The sequence below is a fragment of the Mustelus asterias genome, chromosome 9, assembly GCF_964213995.1.
Source record: "Mustelus asterias chromosome 9, sMusAst1.hap1.1, whole genome shotgun sequence".
In the NCBI taxonomy this organism is placed as follows: Eukaryota; Metazoa; Chordata; class Chondrichthyes; order Carcharhiniformes; family Triakidae; genus Mustelus; species Mustelus asterias.
In genome coordinates, this window is record NC_135809.1 from 53,874,176 (window position 1) to 53,895,726 (window position 21,551).

The window sequence follows — 21,551 nt, forward strand, 5'->3', positions numbered from 1 at the left end:
TGATAGTTAAGTGGCAATATGCTATTTGATGCTGTCACCAAATCTGTGTCACCTCCATCTCTCAATCACCAATTGTCTATACTGGTGCCACCCTGCCAATCTCAAGGAGATCTCCCTCCATCTGCTATGGCTGCACCTTCATACCCAGTTTTCTGCTTCTCCCTGGAGTTGTGGCTCTCTTCTAATGAGAAAAGGCAGAGATTTGGAAGTGAGAAGAATGAACCAATTGTTCAGCATAGAGGGTGAACATATGAGATGGGGAACTGGAATGAATGAATGTGAGGGCAGTAGAATGAGGATGTGTGCGAGTGATGTTTGTTGAGATGTAGATTTGAAAAGGAGGCTGGAGAAAAAATGTGTATGCCAGCAGGGTGTGTCAGTCAAAGGAATGCGTGCAGGAAAATGCTATACAGGTGTGAATGATGGTCACCGCCAGAGAGTTGCACCTTTTCTGGAGCAAATTAGATCATTAAACCATACTTCTCGGCTGCTGATTCACACCAGCTTGGTGAGTCTGGCTGGTCTCCTGTCATCCTCCGAGAAGAAGACTTTGTGCCTTCACTGCATTAATCATCACCTCCAGGGACAGTTCTGGGAACCTGTGGGGCAGTCTTTCCATGTCTTCACTGCATTCTACAGCTCTTTATTCCTTCTCTATGGTAACTGAATGCTGCAATCACAGCTGCTTTTGAGATCCTGCTAGGTCTGTTTAAATAGCACTCCTTCATTGCTTAGGTGCTCATCCCATCCACTCTTATGATTTAGCCAGAGAATCTGGAGGTAGGATGATAATGTCATTGCTCTGGGAAAGAACCATTGCAAATTGTGCAAATTAGTTAATCAGGTTCTTGGCCTGAAAATGATAGCAATGGGAGCAAACACACTGGATTCTACCTAAGGCTGTTTATTAACCCTGTCTTCAGCCATAATAAGAATTTGACTTTGTTGGTGTCTTTGCTGTCTGGTATTTGTGAGACATACATCACCTGTGAATGTGTAGGTGGCCTGCTGCCTGGCCCTAGAATTGGCTATGGGGCATACTGGAATGACTATTGGGTAATTGTACATGGTGGGGATATTTGGTTTCTAAGCATGGATCTACCTAAGCTTAGGAACTTATCTCACGTGTGCAACTAGACTATAATGGCCAGAAGGAGGTTTTGAACAAGTAGTATCCTGCTTATTGCACAGCTAAATAGATAAATTTTATTACTTGTTTCATCATAATAATGCTTTTTTTTTGCTCTGTTTATCACTCTGTTGGAAGCCTCAATTCCTTTTTGACATCAGGTTCCATGAGCGCCAACCACTTTCCAATCTTGTGCTCAGAGTGATAGATTATTGGACTGCAGGGGCAATTATAGACCCTTTCCTTATCCAAAGTCCATAAATGCAAACTGCCAGCAGTTAACACTATACAACAATTGCAAATATGAATCATTGACCTTTTTTTATTTGATGACAGCATGAAGCTCAGTTGTGTTCTTTGTGATTGAATAAACTATCCAAACTGTCTGATAACCATTTGTGAAGAAGGTCAATCTGTGAGTTACTGGACTGTGTATGTGAAATTAGACCTGAGCATTGAGTCACCATTTTCAGGGAAAGAGTGACACCTGAATAATTTGAGGAAGTTGTTTCATAGAATCATAGAATGATACAAAAGGAGACCATTTAGACTATTGTGCCTGAATTGGCTCTTTGACAGCCATCCAATTAATCTTTTTCCAATTCCCTTTTGAAAGTTACTTTTGAACCTGTTTCCATCACTCTTTCATGCAGCACAGATCACGACAATTTGATGTGTGCATAAGTTTTTTCTCATCTCACCTTTGGTTCCTATTAAATCTGTGTCCTCTGATTACTGATCTGCTGACACTGGAAACAGTTTTTCCTTCTTAACTCTATCAAAGCCATGTTTGATTTTGAACAACCCTATCACATCTCTCTTTAACCTTTTTCTGCTTTAAGAACAACCACCCCAGCTTTTCTCATCTCTCCATGTAACTGAATTTCCAGATCCCTGATATGAGTCTGGTAAATCTTCTGTGCATCCTTTCTCAGGTCTTTATATTCTTACTAAAGTGTGGTGCCTAGAAATGGATACCATGCTCCAGGATAGGGCCTAACCACTGCTTTGTAAAGTGTTGTATAACTTCCTTGTTTTTTTTCACTAACTCTTGTCTCTGTTTATAAAATCAAAGATTTCATATGCTTTTTAACCACCATCTCAATTTATCATGTTACTTTCAAAAATTTGTACCCACCAAGGTATTTCTGTTCTGGCACCTCTTATTAAAATTGTACCATTTTATGTGCTTCTCTTCATTTTCCCTACCAAAATACATCATTTTACACTTCTCTGCATTAAATTGCATCTGCGTATGTCCATCCTTTTCATTAGTCTGCCTCTGTTCTCCTAAAGCCTGGGACTTCTATTCTGCCACTTTAACAACTTACTTTGCATCCAGCGGTTGTTAAAAAGGTAACAAAAATTAAATATGTAAAGGATAAAAGAGTATGAAAAGACTGTGAATTCTAAAACAGTCAAAAATCCTAGAATACCAAAAATTATTTTTGGTATTTATTTTTCCAGATCTTAATAGTTGTGACCTTTTTTGATTTCAGCCAATTATAAAATACAAAAGCCAAGTGTGACATAAGGATGAAATGCATGCTATTATACCATTAGTAATTAAATTCCCATAAATCAAATGCATTGTGTGTAACTTGGCAAAATGATAAATTCTATAATTCAGCCTCCACAACATCACAAGAGATTCACTAGTGTCCAAAGTATAATGCCATGACTTTCACATGTGTCACACGATTGGTAGAAATGGGAAATAGCCACAATTCTAAGATATTCTATCTAGCAGTTTAAAAAAAGAGAAACTGAAATGATCAAGTCACTCAATGTTTTTCATCTAATTTCTCTCATCAGCCTGACGACATTTGCATCTAAATAACGTTTATATTGTAAAAATGTTTAAAACTGTTGTCTTTACAATCATTTGGTTAATTCTAACGACTCAAAAAAAAACTTTATAGTTGGCTTTTATTTAAGATTTTTACTTGGAGGCTTCAGCCTCAAAAATCTGAGCTTTCAATCTGATATTTTCCCAGGACTATGATCTGACGTGGTGTTACCAACTTCACTTGTATATACATTTCCCAAAGTGCCACAGGTTTTGAGTGTATGTTTCAGTATGTTCAATATAATTGGTGTTTTTCCTCAAGTTGAAGAAATTGAGTTTTTTTTCCCCAATTGATTACAAAACAAAGTTGATGATTAATTTCCAATAAGCTTTTTGGGGTAAAATCTCATCAAAATTATTTTACTTTTTTTTTAACCTTCAGAGACTTTTACCTCAAAATAAAGACATGACTTACAGCATCTTTGCTTTCTTTTAACTTGCCTGTGCCTTAAAGGGACAAAGTAGCTTAAACATAATTCTGCCTTAGTAGCAGAAAACTGCTCATTTATAAACTAGCACATCATGTCTAATTCTCAGGGTATGTACAATGCTATCTATGTTTATTATCCAGCTCTATTTGTTGCCCAAAAATGTTAATGGTGTCATCTTGAACTTGTTGCAGTCCTTGTTCCAGTGGTTCTGCAAATTGTAAAACAGCACGACTTTTCCATCAGAGGAAACTTGAATCCTTTTTGTTCTTGTTGAAAGTAGCACACATTCATCTGTCTTTCACTCAGCCACCTAGTAGTTCATGCTGCAGTCATCTGACATGGGCTGCTTAATTGTTGGATGAGTTAAGTGGAGCTGGATGCTGTAGAATAATTATGGAACAGTATTATGGAAAGAAAGTTATTAATGAAGCAGTTGAAAATGTCTGGGTCAAGACCTCTTGAAGTCCTAGTGCTGCAATAACTGGCTGCCAATAACCATGAATGACTTTTGTCAGTTTTGACCATTGGAGGCTTTTCCCTTGACCCTATTATATTCAATTCTGCTATGGTTCTTTCTAGCATACTCATAAAATGTTGCCTTAACGTCAAGGACAATTCTTTTAGCTCCTGCGTTCCAGCCTTGTTGAAGGTGGTGAAGAGCTCTAAAGCTAAATGGTTCTGGTTGAACTTGCCTGGAAATTCAGTGACATGGTTAATGATTCGATATCACTTCATGGCACGACAATATAAAATAAACTATTTTACAGTCAATTAAGTACTTTAATGTATCGGGTAATGTAGGAAATGCAGCATCCAGTTTTCTCACAGGAAGATTATAAATAACCTTGTGGTCTAGTTTTTTTTAATGTTCATTGAGGGGTAAATATTGGCCAAGCCCCACACAAGAACTTCAGTGGGTCCTTTGAGCATGTTGCTAATGATTATGAGGAGGCTGATAGGGCAGTAACTGGTATATGACCAGGTGTTTGTGTGCATGTTTTTTTTGTGCATAGAATATTCCAATACAATTTTCCTCATTGCATAGATTCATCATTTTGTGGAAATATCTTGACATGGGGCTGATTATATCTGCTGAATAGGTTTTGAAAATAACAGCTGATATATTATTGGTCTAATCTGCTGAACTTTGTTGTTTAGCATGCAGATACTTCTGTTGCAGCTTCATACAAAGGTATGCCTGACGTTGCTCCTGGTATGCTTTTGTACAATCTCATTAAATTAGCTGGTGTCCTCACTTGGCGCTGATGGAGGAATGAGGGTATGTAGGGTCATGGGGCCTGTGGTGATATAGCGTGGGGCTGCTGCTCATGAATGCACAATTTGAACTGCCAGGGTTTGTTAACTTGTCTAGCTCAATGTGGCGGTAATTCAGCACTACCTAGTCAAGAGTGCACTTGCTGCCTTCACAACAACTGTGGTGGTGACAGCTATGTCTGTGATAAATTTGTACGGCCAAGGTTAAGTAGGTTACTCCTGTGCAGGATTCCTCAGGATCTGATGGAGGTGTAGTCTGGTTGTTGCGTCTTCAAAACTCACTTGCTTGGTCAATGGTGGTAATACTGAATTGCTTTTAGTAGAAAAACTGTAATTCCCAACTCAAGGTACTTTCTGTCTTCTTGCTTCTACTGAGTGGTGTTCTGGGGTGTTATGAATTTGAGAATCAGTTAGTGGTTTATTTGGCTTTGTTTGACTTGAACCCATGATACTTTGAGATTCAGAGTAGATGCTGAGGATTCCAGGTCCACACATACCATTTTGCTGGTGAGACAGGACATATCTAAGGATGGTGACGGATGAGACCAAGTGAGGATGATCATTCTGTTTGACAGAAGGCATGTATAGACCTGTCTGGGTGGATGTTGCAGGTTTACTTCCCTAAAGGGTAATAGTAAGACAGCAACTTTGATCTGATTTTTTTTTTTCTGTTGCTATCCCATAAATTACCAGTTTATTGAATTAGTTATTGCAGAATTCATTATGGTACAAATTGAACGTGCAGCCTATGGGTAGTTGGCAGAGTAACAGTTAAGTTACTATACAAAGAATCCAGAAAATTTGAATTGAAATGTGCCTATGTGGGATGCGGTATTTTAAAAATAAATGAATAACATCAGTATCCTAATAATATCTTAACACTTGTTCTCAACAGCAAGCAAAAATTGAGGAGGAAGAACTTAGACGTAAACAGACTGCTGGTGATGCAAGTGAATGTTCAACATCTGAACTGTCGAAACGTCCACGAATCAAAAAGAGTGCATATTTCAGTGACGAAGAGGAGCTGAGTGATTAGATATCGTTTTATGTAACAATGAGGAGTACAAATTTATTTAAATGGAGAACTGGTGTAAAAATAAAAGTCCAGATTACTTTAGGATCTTGTGTTTGAGGCTCTCATGAAGTACCAACAACCATTACAAATATGCGGACTGGATATTTTGATATCTTTTAAAATAGTTGAGTTTTTAAAAATGCATCTTTTATTCATAGTCATTTACTCCAAATTAAGTACCCCTTACAGTGGAGGGATTGTGAAGTTGTAGGCAGACAGCTTTCAACTCTTAACTGGCTGCACAGATCTCTGCACAACCAAAGCTCATGAACAGGCTGTTTTTGTTTGTCTGCAGCAATATTTAACTACTGACTGAGTGCTTTTGTGGGTCGTAGACTAAAATTCCAGCTCATTCTGGCCACGATCATAGAAGAATTGGTTACAATTTGGGTGAAATTGTTTTCATCCTCTGGGGAAATAATTCTTGACATTCTAAGTATGTAAACAAAGCAAAATTGTTTCAGCCATATCATCATTAAAATAAGAGGGAAGGGGAATTAATTTGCATTCAAAATCACAGTTCCAATATTTTAAAAATATACAGGAGAATATTGTATAGTTGTCATTGTAATTATTTTCCTATTTATCATAGATTCTTCTCCCATATTAGTTAGCTATGATATATCAGTCAGTGTTTCGCAGTTGGTTCTGCTGCCATTAGGAATGAAAAACAAGAACTCTCAAAAGTTAGAATGGTGGGAAGGCAATGCAACTTCTAAGTTATTCCCTTGTTCCAAACAATGTGAACAGTTTGTTCTCCCTCTACTACATAATCATCATTGACCATAAACTCTGAGGTCATTGTGATTTCCATTCAATGCATCGCAAATGTAGTAAATTCATTTTCTGCGAACATTTTTTAAAATGTTTTTTGCCTCCTTAAGCTTGCAATCCATTTACTGGATTGTACCTTTAAACTGTTAGTAGTTATTCACATTGTTTTTACTGGTAATTGTTGCATTTCATATGTTAAATATTTGGTCCAATGATCTATTTGAAAGCAAAGTCACAATAGTCTGGAAATCTAAAACAGAAAATACTGGCAATACTCAACAGCTCAGGCAGCATCTGTGGAGAGAGAAACAGGGGGCAGGATTCTCCAGCAGCACACACCCTAAGACCATAAAATTCCCGCTTGCACTTACCAGATCTTTGAATGTGCATCTAATTTTCTGTCTTGCCAGCTGCAATTCCCACGGTGGGTGGGATGGGAGAATTTCGGCCAAGGTTAACATTTCAGCTAGATGACCTTTTCATTAGAACTTCTATACGAGAGCTTTAAGCCCACGCATCAAGATTTTAGTGTCAAACATTGCTTTTCAGAAAGAATGGCAGTTATTCCTTGGTGTTTTATCCTGATCCTGAGCTGGAAAGTTGCAAGCAACTTCCAAACTGGATTTTTTCCCACCTGTCATTGAACACTGACTGCAGGCTCCATCTCTGTAATAAGTCTCACAACACCAGATTAAAGTCCAACAGGTTTATTTGGTAGCAAATGCCACTAGCTTTCGGAGCGCTGCTCCTTCGTCAGGTAACCTGACGAAGGAGCAGCGCTCCGAAAGCTAGTGGCATTTGCTACCAAATAAACCTGTTGGACTTTAATCTGGTGTTGTGAGGACTAATAATTGTGTTTACCCCAGTCTAACGCCGGCATCTCCACATCATGGCTCCATCTCTGACAGACTTTGTGGTCTAAACACACTGATGTTCAAATTACAGAACATTTGGCCATTTTCAACCTATAAGCCTTGATAGGTTGGCTCACAGCTTCATTTGTACCTGCATTTCTTTCTTGCTAAAAGCAAATTACTGCAGATGCAGGAATCGTGTATAAGGAGAGAAAAGAGCTGATGTTTTTGAGCTCTTTTCTCTCCTTACAGATGCTGCCAGACCTGCTGAGATTTTCCAGCATTTTCTCTTTTTTGATTTCTTTCTTGCTGGTTTATGCTGTTTTGTTTTCATGGGTCTGGTAGTTTCGAAGGGACTGTTCTTGATACTATTGCCTCAGTTCTTAAATAAATACAAAATTAAAATATCAATAATTTGTATTCACGGCTTGAGATGTGTGTAAATTAATGGTAATAGTAATTCATCCTTTATAAGATACCTGCAAAGGTGGAAATTTTGTATCTAAGCAGTCTAAAATTACAAAAAGCTTGTCCCTCCTGCCTTAAAGGGACAGATCTGCTTAAACACAACTCCAGTTTAGCAGCGGAATAATAATACATTGTGGGTTATATGTGTTAACACTTCTGTCATTGTAAAGCAGTGCATCATCTGACTTGCCATGAGAAATGCTGAAGATCAGCTAGTACATGTCAATTTTTTTTTAAATCAACTGCGAACAGACATTCTTGTTTTCACTATCTTGTCAGTTTGGGTATATGATTAGTCTCTTGTATCATGTGATCATATATGAAATGTGATTGGTGGTGTTGCTAGTATGTGCAACATATACAATATGCTGCAACACTTAGTATCTGATGGTCTAATGCTCTTGGGTCTAACTGTGCGCTCAGAATGCTCCCAATCCAAGCCATTTGCCTATCCCTTGTGCTTATAACCTCTGGACTCAATCTTCCCAGCCTCTTTGCTTCTGCTTGAGCACCTATTCCAATTTCTGCTGGATTATTCAAACTTCACTTTTAATTTGCACCTAGATGCCAGCACAGATTTTATTTTAGTTATGGTATTTTTTTCTGAAGTCCAGAGGTAGTTGAGAGGTGCCTTTCTTTATAAAAACAAAAGGAAATGTAGCTCCGAATATGTAATTTTCTGGCCATTCGCTCATGGGCAAATCCATGTGGGAGTCCAATACATTAGCTACACATGACTAATTGGGAATCCATAGCTGGCTAACTGCATTTCTGATGCATGAATAAAGAATGAGTAATAGATACTATTATGGAACATGTGATCACAACGCTTGTTCTTGTTTTGTATGCATATGCACTTTTAGCTTTTTGTGCATTTATCAGTAAAATGTTAAGACAAAAAACACCAAGTATTTGAAAGTGCTTTACTTCTGTAGTTACTGAATGGTGGTAGATGTTTGCTCAGTAAATGTACATTTACCGTTATTGTGAATGTATGGCATTTTCTACTAACATTTGTGCATATGCCACAGTTGGTATAATCATAGCGATACCAGTGTCTAGTCACAAATTTCAGTTGGACATCATTGGCCAAGACAATGAGCCTGATTCTGTCCTCGCCTGACATCTAATTATTGCAAACTTGCTGAAGTTAGCTATCTAAATACAGAACAGGGAAACCTGAGATCTTCATTCACTCACTCTTATTTCTCACTTCTGCATTTTTTTGACATAATACGTTATTTACAGCACAGAAACTGGTCAATTGGCTGAACAGATCCATGTGGGTGCTTATGTTCTCGACCAGTCTCCTTGCACCTTTCTTCATCTAACCCTATCAACATATCCTTCCTTTCTTCCTCATGTTCATCTAAAATCCTCTTAAATGTTCTATGCTTTTTGGCTCAATTGCTCCTTGCATTCTAACCGCTGAGTAAAGAAGCTTTTTTCTGATTTCCTTAATGGTTTTATTAGTAACTATCTTATAATGATGACCCTTAGTTTTGGTCTCCCCAGGAAGTGGAAACATCTTCCCTTTGTCTACCCTACCAAATTCTACAATAAAACCTCTATCAAATGAATTTTGAACCTCTTTTCTGTATCAACTACTTATTATAGAATATGGTAAAACATCCCAGGTTGCTTAGTAATGTCAATAAAAAAAGCAAAACCGCAGGTGGTATGAGGACAAATGATCAAATGTTGTATCAAAGAGGTAGGTTTTAAGCATTTTCAAAGATGAGGTTTAGGAAGTGCATTCCAAGTGTCGGACCAAGGCAGCTGAAAGGACAACTGCTGGTGCTGCAGCAATTAAAATCAGGATGGACAAGAGGCAAGAATTAGAAGAGCAAAGAGACCAGAGGGCAAGAGTAGAACTGGAAGAGGCTGTGCAGATAGGGAGGGGTGGGACAATGGAGGGATTGGAAAATAAGGAAGAGTATTTTAAAATTGATATGTTGGACCAGGAACCAATGAAGCCCAGCAAACACGGGAGTGATGGGTGAATAAGATTAGGAGCGAGTTAAGAAGTGGGACCAGAGTTTTGGATCAGCACAAGTTTACACAGTGTAGTAGATGGAAGTACACTGGAATAGTCAAGTCTGGAGGTAACAAAGGCATGGAGGAGGATTGCAGCAGCAGATGATCAGGCAGAGTCAAAGTTAAGCAACGTTACACAAGTGGAAGTAAACAGTCTTGATGGAGCGGACATGTGGTCATAAACTCATCTCAGGATCAAAGGTTGTGTTTTCCAGAGAGCAAACTGTCTGTTCAATCAATCCTTATCAGTGTAACCTCTCCATTCTGCTACCACAGTCAATCAATTTGCACCTTCAAATTTTTTTTATGATATGATGACCATAACCATTCACAGCACTTCCAAATGTGGTCTAACCATGGTTATATTTAAGTTTAACATAACTTTTTTTTGAATATTTCCCTCTAGAAGATGCCTCAGTGCTTTGTTTTTTAAAAAGTCCTTATTAACCTGCATTACTGTGTTTGTATATTTGTATCCCTGAAACCCTCTGCTCTTTGATCTCATTTAAGTCCTTATTTTCCAAGGAGTAGGTGACCTCCTTATTTTCCTATTCTTTGCATCATCTCACACTTTTCTTCAAGTATGTTAATATCTATATCTTCTGTATTAACTATCTTCCTGCATTCCTCACCTCCAAAATTTGGTGTCATATGCAAATTTTAATATTGTATTTCAGATTTCCCCATTTGATTCATTTATGTAGATGATGAACAACATTGGTTCCAGCACCAATGATTGTAGAACATCATTTCCCATCATTTAAATAACTACCTTTAACCCCTAATCTGTTTCCTGATTTTTTTTTTTAGAAAAATCCAGCTTGCTACCTGTCCCCTGACTCAATTTGTCTGACTTTAGGCATGAATACACTATGTGGTAACTTATCAAAGGCCTTGGAAAATCCGAATATATTGCATTAGTTGCATTACCCTTGATTGGCCTTTCTGTTACCACTTCAAAGAATTCAATAAGATTGGTCAGTCATGACCTTTTTTGAAATCTGTCATGACTTTTAAGTTTATTTCAATTTCTAGATGTTTTTCAATTGCAACATTGAATAAGGATTCCATTATATTTCCACCACCACTGCCAAGCTAATTAGTTTATAGGTCCCTGGTTAAATATTGGATTCACATTAGCTGTCTAACGGTTCTCTGCCACTATTGCCTTTCCTAATGAATTCATGTAATGCTATCTCTTTCCATCTTCTAATATGCACAATGCAATCCATCTGGACCAGGAGTTTTATCCTCTCAATTTGATTAGTTTTTCAATCATCTCCTATCTTTAGTGTCTTTTTTTAACTACTTCTAATCTCATGCTCACCATCCATTGGGCAGAGAGCAAGAATGACCTGCACCTCTGATTATGCTTTGGGAGCTGCTTGTCACCTTGGCATTATTCCACTTAGTGCTACTCTTATTTTTGACTGGGAGCTCTCTCAACTCAGATGAAAGCAGTATTTGGTTTATTTCCTGCTTTTGCCACATAAAACTTGGGCAAGCTTGAACCTTGTACATTGAATATGCAAGATTTTGCTATAATCACATATGTATCTTCATCTACAACCAGCTGTATGTTGGCAACAAACCTGCTTCTCATGTGTTTCTTTTGAGCTGTAACTTTAAAATCAATTATCTTCTGATTTTTTGTTTAATTTTTTAAAATTATGCTTTCCTTTCTGATAATTTTAAGTTGCATATGATCCAAGTATGAGCATCAAGGTGCCTGTCAAGTACAAAGGACAAATAATTTGATATTCTACTTAACATTTGTTCGTGTCTCTGGTAATTAGGCAAACTAATTATTGGATATTTGCCATTCACTATCATTTACCTGTGAGTTTACCATACATATCCCTTGTACCTTCAATATCTTGATTTTTTTTTCTTTCCATTATTACATATCTGTAGAATACTGTACAATTTTTATTACTTTAAGTTAGTTTATCTTTAACTTCCTATGTGTTTTTGACTTTTGTAACCACTTTGTATTCCCTTTTGTAATCCTCTGCTTTTTTAACGATGTATTTAGTGTATGTCTTTTTCCTTAGTTTCAATTTTGCCCTTATTTCTTTATTCATCCATTATGAGTCAATATTGGCTAGTTTTTTTTCTTTTTAGTAGGAAATATTTCTCCTGTTTCCCTTGGTTCCATTCATATGCCCTTAAAATAAACCAAAGTAATACATTAGAAAAAGGCTGTAGTCTTGCATTCTTTATCTTAGACCATATTATGTTATGATTGTTATTGCCTAGATGTTCCCCTCAGTGCACTTCTCTCATTTGTCCTAGTACGTTCACTAATGCTGGATCCAATAGTGTTTTCTCCTCCTTGGTGGGCCCTTTTCATAACAGACAAGAAAGGAGTTCTGTACATGTAAAAGCTCCATTCCCTATATCCCTTTCACTTATTCTTGGGGGTAATTAAAATCTCTCGATTATTATTTTGGCATTCTACTAATTCACATTCACTTGCAATACTTCTGCCTCCAATAATTTCTAGTATTAGATGGCCTGTAGTACCCTTAAATGATTCGTCCTTTGTCATTTATTTCAATCTGTTTAGATTCTGTTTCTATCCTGTTAGTTATGTCCCCTTCTCTGTTGCTAATACCACCATCTTCCTCCTTCAGCCTTTCTGATTATTACAACCTGCAATATTTTGTTCCCAGTCCTTTTTCTAATGAAGCACATTTCTGTGCACATATTACTTATTTAAATATTGCATCTTATCTAAATAGTGCATAACTTTAAAAAAAAAGAAACAGGCTTTTCTATTTCTTGCTCATGCATTGATAAGATTGATCTCTAAACCTGACGGAAAAGCCCGTCAATCAGCTGCATATCAATCCATTGGTCACAGGTTTTAATTTCACTGTTAGGGAAAAATAGACATCTGAGCAGAAGCACTAAATCATCAGTGATGTCATGGGGATGTAAACTGCCAGCTGCCATATTGCTCTAGGCATAAAGCACCGATTAATCATGTTGTACAGCAGGTAAGCTATCAACTGTTCTTTAGCAGGATTGTTCTTTGAAACTAAGATTCCTATTTCAAAACTGTTGCAAATTGTATCTCACTTTTCTTATCAATGTATAAATTAGTGTTCCATATGCAGTGTTCAAATACGTGAAGGCACATCAGCTGAGAAAAGTATCTCCTACGCAATAGCTGCAGACCTGGAAAATTCAAATATTGTTTGCAAATCATAGACTCCCTTTGGATTACTTTACAGGATACATCTAGCCATCCCCTTTAGCAATTACTTTCTTTAATAACCAACAACCTGCTATTTGGCGTTCAGTTCTAATACCGTTGTTTCATTTGTATATTTTTAATTTTAGAGTTTTCCTGTTAATTCTATGCATTTTTGATTCCATTTGCTTCCCTTTCTCCATTTAAAATATGACTGCATTGTCAGACTTTGATCAAGATTGCTGGGAATTCTCACTTAAATTTCTCATACCTGTGATTTGTAAATAACAATCGGTATATATGTTGTCAGCTATGTATCTGGATTACAATTAACTTTTCTTAATGTTTTTTCTGGTTGTGCAGCAGTCTCCCAGAAAGTGTTATCAGCTGGGACAATCTTGCTTGAGAAACATAATACACAGAATAAACAATTAGTTGGTGGATTCTCTGGACTATTTTTCTTTTTGATGGACATTTTACAAATGTTCAGGTTTTTTTTGTGACCTCTGCATCAAGTTGGTGATTTTCATAATACATTACTTCTTTGTTGCAGTGTCTTACATGTGTTCCTTGTTAGAAAAAAAGCCACCATCAGCCACAGTATTCTGCAGCCTTCTATAAATTTATATAGTAGTCATATCTAAATAACTGGTAAGATACTGAATATTTTTTGAAGTAAAAGCCAAAAATACAAATATGTAAGTAGTCAATACACTTGCTGTTACTCTGTCATGGCATCACAAAACGGCAAGAACATTCCAGTTATTGGCCTGAAATATTAACTCTGTTACTGTTTCTCCTGATGCTGCTAAGCCTGTTGAGCATTTCGATAATTTTGTGTTTATATATTACAAGTGCTGCTTGCCTATATATTTTGTTTCTGTATATTTTTTATTTGTAAATAAATCTACAGTAGTATTTTAGCCTGTATAAATCAGACTAATGTTTGATATTTTCTGACATCCTTTGACAGGAAGTGTCTTTGACATCTCCCATGACCAGTTTGCTACAATCAAGTTAATTATTAGGCCTGGGCTGTGCTATGCTAACCTAAATCCAAGAATAAATTCAGGTTTTGGTTCAGAGGATTTGGCCTACTTTTCAAAACTGATGTCAAGCCACATAGCTACAAAAGGTAATGAAATAAAGGTTTTAAAAAAATTCATCCTGTCATTAAAAACTAAATCAATTTATGTGACCAGTTTAAAATGAGGGATAAAGCATTGATTGAAGAAGGTTATTCTACCACTGTAAAGCACTGTTCAGGCCACACCTCAGTAATGAATGCGGCGCTGAAATACTACAAAAAAGAACACTTGAATTTATGTGGTGCCTTTCGCAGTATCTCTGTATCCTAAAGTGCGTTATAGTCATTTAAGTACTTTTGAAGTGTGATCACTGTTATAAGGTGCATTACTGTGGTTCAGTGAATTTAATCCAATGACCTATAAGAAAACAACAATGTCCCAGATTCAAAATGTGTTGATTTAACCAAAGGTAGTATTAATACTGCAACTGGCCTCAATACTTCTATGTTCGAAGAGGGAAATTTTGCTTTCTGCTTCAGTGCCCAAATACCATCCAGTGACTTCCTGCTTGAAGTGTAAATTTATTGACAATTTCTTTTTATTCCTTCACGGGGCATGGACGTCACTGGCTGGCCAGCATTATTTTTTTATTAATGTCACAAGTAGGTTTACATTAGCACTGCAATGAAGTTACTGTGAAATTCCCCTAGTTGCCACACTCCGACGCCTGTTCGGGTACACTGAAGGAGAATTTAACATGGCCAATGCACTTGAGCAGCATGTCTTTTGGACTGAGAGTAAACCGGAGCAACCAGAAGAAACCCACACAGACACGGAGAACATGCAGACTCAGCACAGACAGGGGCCCAAGCCGGAAACCGAACCCATGTCCCTGGCGCTGTAAGCACTGCTACCATTCCATCCATTTATTGCCCATCGCTAGTTGCCCTTGTTTAGAGGACAGTTGAGAGTCAATCACATTGCTGTGGCCCTGGAGTCACATGTAGACCAGACCAGGTAAGGACAGCCGATTTCCTTCCCTACAGGACATTAGTGAACCAGATGTTTTCCTGACAATCGACAATGATTTCATGGTCATCAGTACATTCTTGCGTCCAGTTTTTTAAATTGAATTTAAATTCTGTCATGTCTGGATTTGAACCCAAGTCCCCAGAACATTAGCTGAGTTTCTGGATTAATAGTCTAGCAATAATACCAGTAGGCTCGTCTTTAGCTTACATGGTTTAGTAGTTTATACACAAAATACGATTGATCATTTTTATGGTTTCATCTATCTGTCCTCACTTTCAATACTTTCACTAAATTAGTTATAGGAAACTCAAGAGGTTAATCTGTATCCTTGAGTGTTTTTGCATTATATGTCCCTTTTTTTTCCCCTCCTGAAGGAGTATCTCTCACTCTCCCTATTAAACTGTTTCTGCCATGTTTGTCCTGTGTTCTCCTGAAGTTTTATAATACTCCTCACGTTTATCAAACAGATGCATCACCCAATGATATTCCATCTGACGACTGAAGCAATTCAAATTTCAACTGGACATACTTTACATCATTATGTTCTGGTGAGCTCTCTGAATAAAAGGGAGGCATTTAGTCAAACACATTGGTGCAAACTTGCCTGTAATCAACTTGGATAATTGTTATTATGTGGCAAATTAATTTCAAGATTGATGAATAGTACATTCTGCTCCTCTGAAATGACTGGATGGCCATGATATCATGGGTAGTGGCAGTCCTTCAGCCTTGTTCAAGTGACTAAGTATGATCCTGGATATTGATGTTGGTAGGCTGTGGGGGATTACTGTCATGATGTGGAGATGCCGGCGTTGGACTGGGGTGAACACAGTAAGAAGTCTCACAACACCAGGTTAAAGTCCAACAGGTTTATTTGGTAGCAAATGCCATAAGCTTTCGGAGCACTGCTCCTTCGTCAGATGGAGTGGAAATGTCATTTCCACTCCATCTGACAAAGGAGCAGTGCTCCAAAAGCTTATGGCATTTGCTACCAAATAAACCTGTTGGACTTTAACTGGTGTTGTGAGACTTCTTACGGGGATTACTGTGTCAGTGCCTTCCCTCAGTGACCATACATGTAGTTCCATCAAAGGCTTTTGTTCTTGTCGACGAACTTGTGTGGAGGCTCAGGATCAGTAAAGTTGAAATGTTAGAGGAGAGAAAGTGGAGTATCAGACTGTGTCTCAGTTTTGATGGACGTGTATATGATTCCACATCCATGTTGCCTGGCATCTAGCCTATTTTCTTGTATCAACCGGTATGATTTTCTTTGATCTTCCTCTTTATCTTTGTCCTTTAATTTCCCAACATTACTTCAATCTTTCTTAGGTGATCTTGCTCTCTACTTATATATCCGAAATTATTCCGTTTCCTTTTTCTTGATTAGAACCATTCTCATTCTCTCTTTTACCATCTCGTAGGACATATTTTACACAGAGGGTCGTGGGGGCCTGGAATGTGTTGCCGGGCAAGGTGGTGGAGGCGGACACACTGGGAACGTTTAAGACTTATCTAGACAGCTATATGAACGGAGTGGGAATGGAGGGATACAAAAGAGTGGTCTAGTTTGGACCAGGGAGCGGCGCGGGCTAATTGTTCTTTGTTTCTCGTTTCAAGGCTTCATTCTATGATCATCTTGCTGGTGCCAGTACAGAGCGAGACTGCGGATAGTTGGGAACCTGTCTCGGGGGCAGGGAATTCAGATGGTGTTCGTAAAGCAGAAGTGGAAATGAATAGGGTTGGGAAGCATTTTCTGATCAGGGCCAGTGTGATCTCCTGGACTCGTTTCGATCGCCACGGGGTAGGAGAGGAATTTCCCAGATTTTTTTTTCCCCATATTGGCCCTGGGGTTTTCACTCTGGGTTTTTGCCTCTCCCTGGAGATCACATGGTCTGGAATGGGGGGGTGGGGGTGAGTTAATAGGTTGTGATGAACAAAGCATCGTAGCTGTGAGGGACAGCTCGGTGGATAGGATATTAGGATGTAGATAGGCTGGAAAATTGGGTGGGGATCCTGGATTCAGGATTCAGTCCTGGACCGGGGAGCGGCGCGGGCTTGGAGGGCCGAAGGGCCTGTTCCTGTGCTGTATTGTTCTTTGTTCTTGTTCTTTGTAGCTGGTGAAGTCTCAGGTTTTTTCTGGATGCAGATTTCAAAGGCTCAAAATAATTCTGTGTCCACCTCTTTCACTATTATTACTTCTCATTCCTTGAGAAATACTGACCATATTATGGTTTTCAGCACTCTGGAAGATAGGCCTCCATCTTTCAAATTTTGTTCAGCTCTTGAAATGCGTTTCTTGCAGAGTTTGTCTAGTTCTTATTCTACTAAACATCCATTCACCATCAGTGCACTGACAATCCCATCTGGATGGCAATGCCTTGTTTAAAAACAAAAAAAAATCATCTTTGTGCTCAAATGCTTCTATGATCTCCTCACTTTTTATGTAACCTCCTCCAACTGTATAGCCTTCCAATTCTGGCCTGTTGCACATACCCAATTTTTACTGTTGAGTTATTGGTTTCAGATCCTGATGCCTAACGTTCAGGAATACCCTCCTTTAAATACGCTGCCTTTCTACCCCTCTCTCATTTCAAGATCTTCCTTAAACATACTTCTTCAATCAAGCTTTTGGTCTCATGTCCTAAAATTGCCATATGTAGTTCAGTGTCAAATTTTGTTTGATTACACTCATGTGAAGTATTTTGGGACATTATACTAAAATTTCTTATAAATAAAAGTTGTCTGGACTGATGGACTTCAAGGTTTAAATTATGAAGAGACACTCCGTCCCTCATCCTAGCTATTTTCTGAGGCTAAATCAGGTTGCTCAGAATTTTAGCATCCTACTTTAACCTGAGCTGAGCTTCTGAACCTCTATCCTGTCCATCACCAAGACCGCCTAATTCCAGCTCTGTAACATCATTCTTGAGTGCATTCACAGCTGAAACCCTCATTCACACCTTTCTTATCACTGAGCTTGACTCTCCTGGCTAGTCTACTGCCTCCATAAATTTTAGCTCTTCCAAAGCGTACTCAAAGTTCTGTTCAATGATCATCCCTGTGCTCACTAACATAGAAGGGCTTTTGGTCTGGCAACACCTTAGTTTCAAAATCCTCGTACTTGTTTTTAAGTCCCTTCATAGCCTCACCACTCCCTCTCCCTACATCCTTCCGAGGTGTTTGCATTTCTCCAACTCTAGCCTCTTGAAAATATCAGATTTTATTCACTCGCCCACAGGCACCCATGCTTCAGTGGCCTAAGCTTTGGAATCCCCTCCATAAATCTCTCCACTGCTAGCTCTCCTCTTTAAAATGTTGCTTAAAAACTATCTCTTTGGCCAGGGCTGTGGATATCTGACCTGATAGCTTCTTATATGGCTCAGTGTCAAATTCTGTTTATCGCTCCTGTGAAGTACCTTGGAATGTTTTACTATATTAAAGGCTCTATATAAGTTATTATTGTTAATAGTCTATTTACTTCTGAGAAGAAATAGGAGTAAGCCATATGGCTCCTCAAGCATGCTCCTCGGTTTAATAAGGTCCCAAACCTAAACTCTAATTTCCCGCCCTATTGTGACATCCTTTGATTCCCATAGAATGTAAAAATCTATCAACCTTAGCCTTGAATATATGAACATCTAAAGTCCTCTGGAGTAGAGAATTCCAAAGATCCATAACCCTCTGAGTGAAGAAATTTCTTACATTTCGGTCCCTTATCCCTGAGAAAAGGACTCCTAGTTCTAGGCTCTTCAGCCAGGGGAAGCTGTCTCTCAACATTCATCCTGTCAAGCTCTCTCAGAATTTTCTCTGTTTCAATGAGGTCACATCTCATTCTTTTAAACAGCAAGGCATATAGACCCATTTACTCAACGCCTCCTCATAGGACAACCCTCTCATCCCAGGAATCATGTTAGTGAACCTTGTTTCATCCCCTCTAAGGCAAGTATTCTTCCTTGGAAAGAGAGAACAAAACTGTGCACAATATTCTAGATCTCACCAAAGCCCAGTCCTATTACAGCAAGATTTCCTTCCTTTTGTACTGTTCTCCAACCCCGTTGCAATAAAAGTCAATATACCATTTGCCCTTCTAATCGCTTGCTGTACCTGCATGTTTCTTGTACGAGGACACCCAAATCCCACTGAACACCAACTTTAAATAGTTTTTATTCATTTGTGGGACACAGGCATCACTGGCTGGCCAGCATTTATTGTCCATCCTAGCTGCCCTTGAGAAGGTGGTGGTGAGCCACCACCTTGAATCGCAGCAATCCATGTGCTGTGGATTAACCCACAATGCTGTTAGAGAGGGAATTCCAGGATTTTGACCCAGCGACTGCGAAGGAATGGCAATATATTTCCAAGTCAGGATGGTGAGTGGCTTGGAGGGGAACTATGGTGTTCCCATGTATCTGCTGCCCTTGTCCTTCTAGATGAAGTAGCCATAGATGTGGAATGTGCTAAGGATCTTTGGTCAATTGCTGCAGTGCATTTTGTAGATAGTACACACTGCTACCACTGAGCACGGTGATTTGATTTTATTATTGTCACGTGTTAGCATACAGTGAAAAGTATTATTTCTTGCGCGCTATACATAGAGAAGGAAACAAGAGACTGCAGAATGTAGTGTTACAGTCATAGCTAGGATGTAGAGAAAGATCAACTTAATACAAGGTAGGTCCATTCAAAAGTCTGACGGCAGCAGGGAAGAAGCTGTCTTGAGTCAGTTGGTACATGACCTCAGACTTTTGTATCTTTTTCCCAACGGAAGAAGGTGGAAGAGAGAATGTCTGGGGTGCGTGGGGTCCTTAATTATGCTGGCTGCTTTGCCGAGTCAGTGGGAAGTGTAGACAGAGCAATGGATGAGAGGCTGATTTGCATGATGGATTGGGCGACATTCACAACTTTTTGTAGTTTCTTGCGGTCTTGGGCAGAGCAGGAGCCATACCAAGCTGTGAAAGAATGCTTTCTATGGTGCATCTGTAAAGGTTGGTGAGAGTCATAGCTGAGTCCTTGGTCTTCTGAGAAAGTAGAGGTGTTGGTGGTCTTTCTGAACTATAGTGTCGGCATGGGGGGGGGGGAAACCAGGACAGGTTGTTGGTGATCTGGACACCTAAAAACTTGAAGCTCTCGACCCTTTCTACTTCGTCCCAGTTGATGTAGACAGCGGCATATTCTCCTCTACGCTTCCTGAAATCGATGACAATGTCCTTTGTTTTGTTGACATTGAGGGAGAGAGTATTGTCGCTGCACCAGTTTACCAGATTCTCTATCTCATGCCTGTACTCTGTCTTGTCATTGTTTGAGATCTGTCCCACTACGGTGGTGTCTCAGCAAACTTGGAAAATCGAATTGGAGGGGAATTTGGCCACACAGTCATGGGTGTATAAGGAGTATAGTAGGGGCTGAGAATGCAGCCTTGTGGGGCACCGGTCTTGAGGATGATCGTGGAAGTAGTGTTGTTGCCTATCCTTGCTGGGAGTGGATGTTTGTAGATGTGGTGTCAATCAAGTGTGCTGCTTTGTCCTGGATGGTGTCAAGCTTCTTGAATGTGGTTGGAGCTGCACCCATCCAGGCAAGTGGTGAGTATTCCATCATGCTCCTGATTTGTGCCTTGTAGATGCTGGATAGGCTTTGGGGGGGGGGGGTCAGGAAGTGAGTTATTCGCTGCAGTATTCCTAGCCTCTGACCTACTCTTGTAGCCACTGTGTTTATGTGGTGAGTCCAGTTGAGTCTCTGGTCAATGGTAACCCCAAGGATGTTGAAAGTTTATCATTTAAAATGTATTTGTTTTTATATTCTTCCGATCAAAGTTAATAACTTCACATTTCCCCATATTATACTCCATCTGCAACCTTCTTGTCACTCAATCCATCTATATTCCTTTGCGGATGTGTTGTCTTCCCAACTTGCTTTCCCACCTAGCTTTGTAAAGTTAAGGTATATTACATTTGATTCTTTCATACAAGTCTTGAATATAAATAGCTGAGGTCCACCATTATCCTGGCAGCCCCACTAGTTACGGCTTGACAAACCAAAGATGACCCATTTATTCCTGTTTTCTGTCTATTATCTATATAATTCATTCCAATCCCTTTTGTGTGGCACTACATCGAATGCCTTTTGAAAATCCAAATATACTATGTTCACTGGTTTGCCTGAAATCTGAATAGATTTATAAATCAAGATTTCCCTTTCATCAAACATGTTCACTCTGACTTTAGAAGTGTCCTGTTGCCGTGCCAGTCCATGAATGTTTCTTGTAGACCATGATCATGAATGGAAAATACTCTTTGTTTTGCTCCTTTTGACCACGGCAGATTGCAGAAGTCAGTCGTGACACCTTTCGAAACCCAACCTGGCTGTGATGATCCAACCCAGGACAGTGATCAGCAAAACTAAG

General features: G+C 38.9%; 1 protein-coding gene across 2 annotated transcripts in view; it reads left to right on the plus strand.

The window, feature by feature from the left end:
• zcrb1 (zinc finger CCHC-type and RNA binding motif 1) overlaps window positions 1-8,751 on the plus strand; it is a 55,078-nt gene extending 46,327 nt beyond the window's left edge. For both annotated transcript variants that reach the window (XM_078220211.1, XM_078220210.1), the window contains one exon: window positions 5,580-8,751. In XM_078220211.1, the coding sequence (XP_078076337.1) occupies window positions 5,580-5,720 (141 nt within the window). In that variant the 3' untranslated portion in view covers window positions 5,721-8,751. The remainder of the gene's footprint in view (window positions 1-5,579) is intronic.
• The last annotated feature ends 12,800 nt before the right edge of the window (window positions 8,752-21,551 follow it).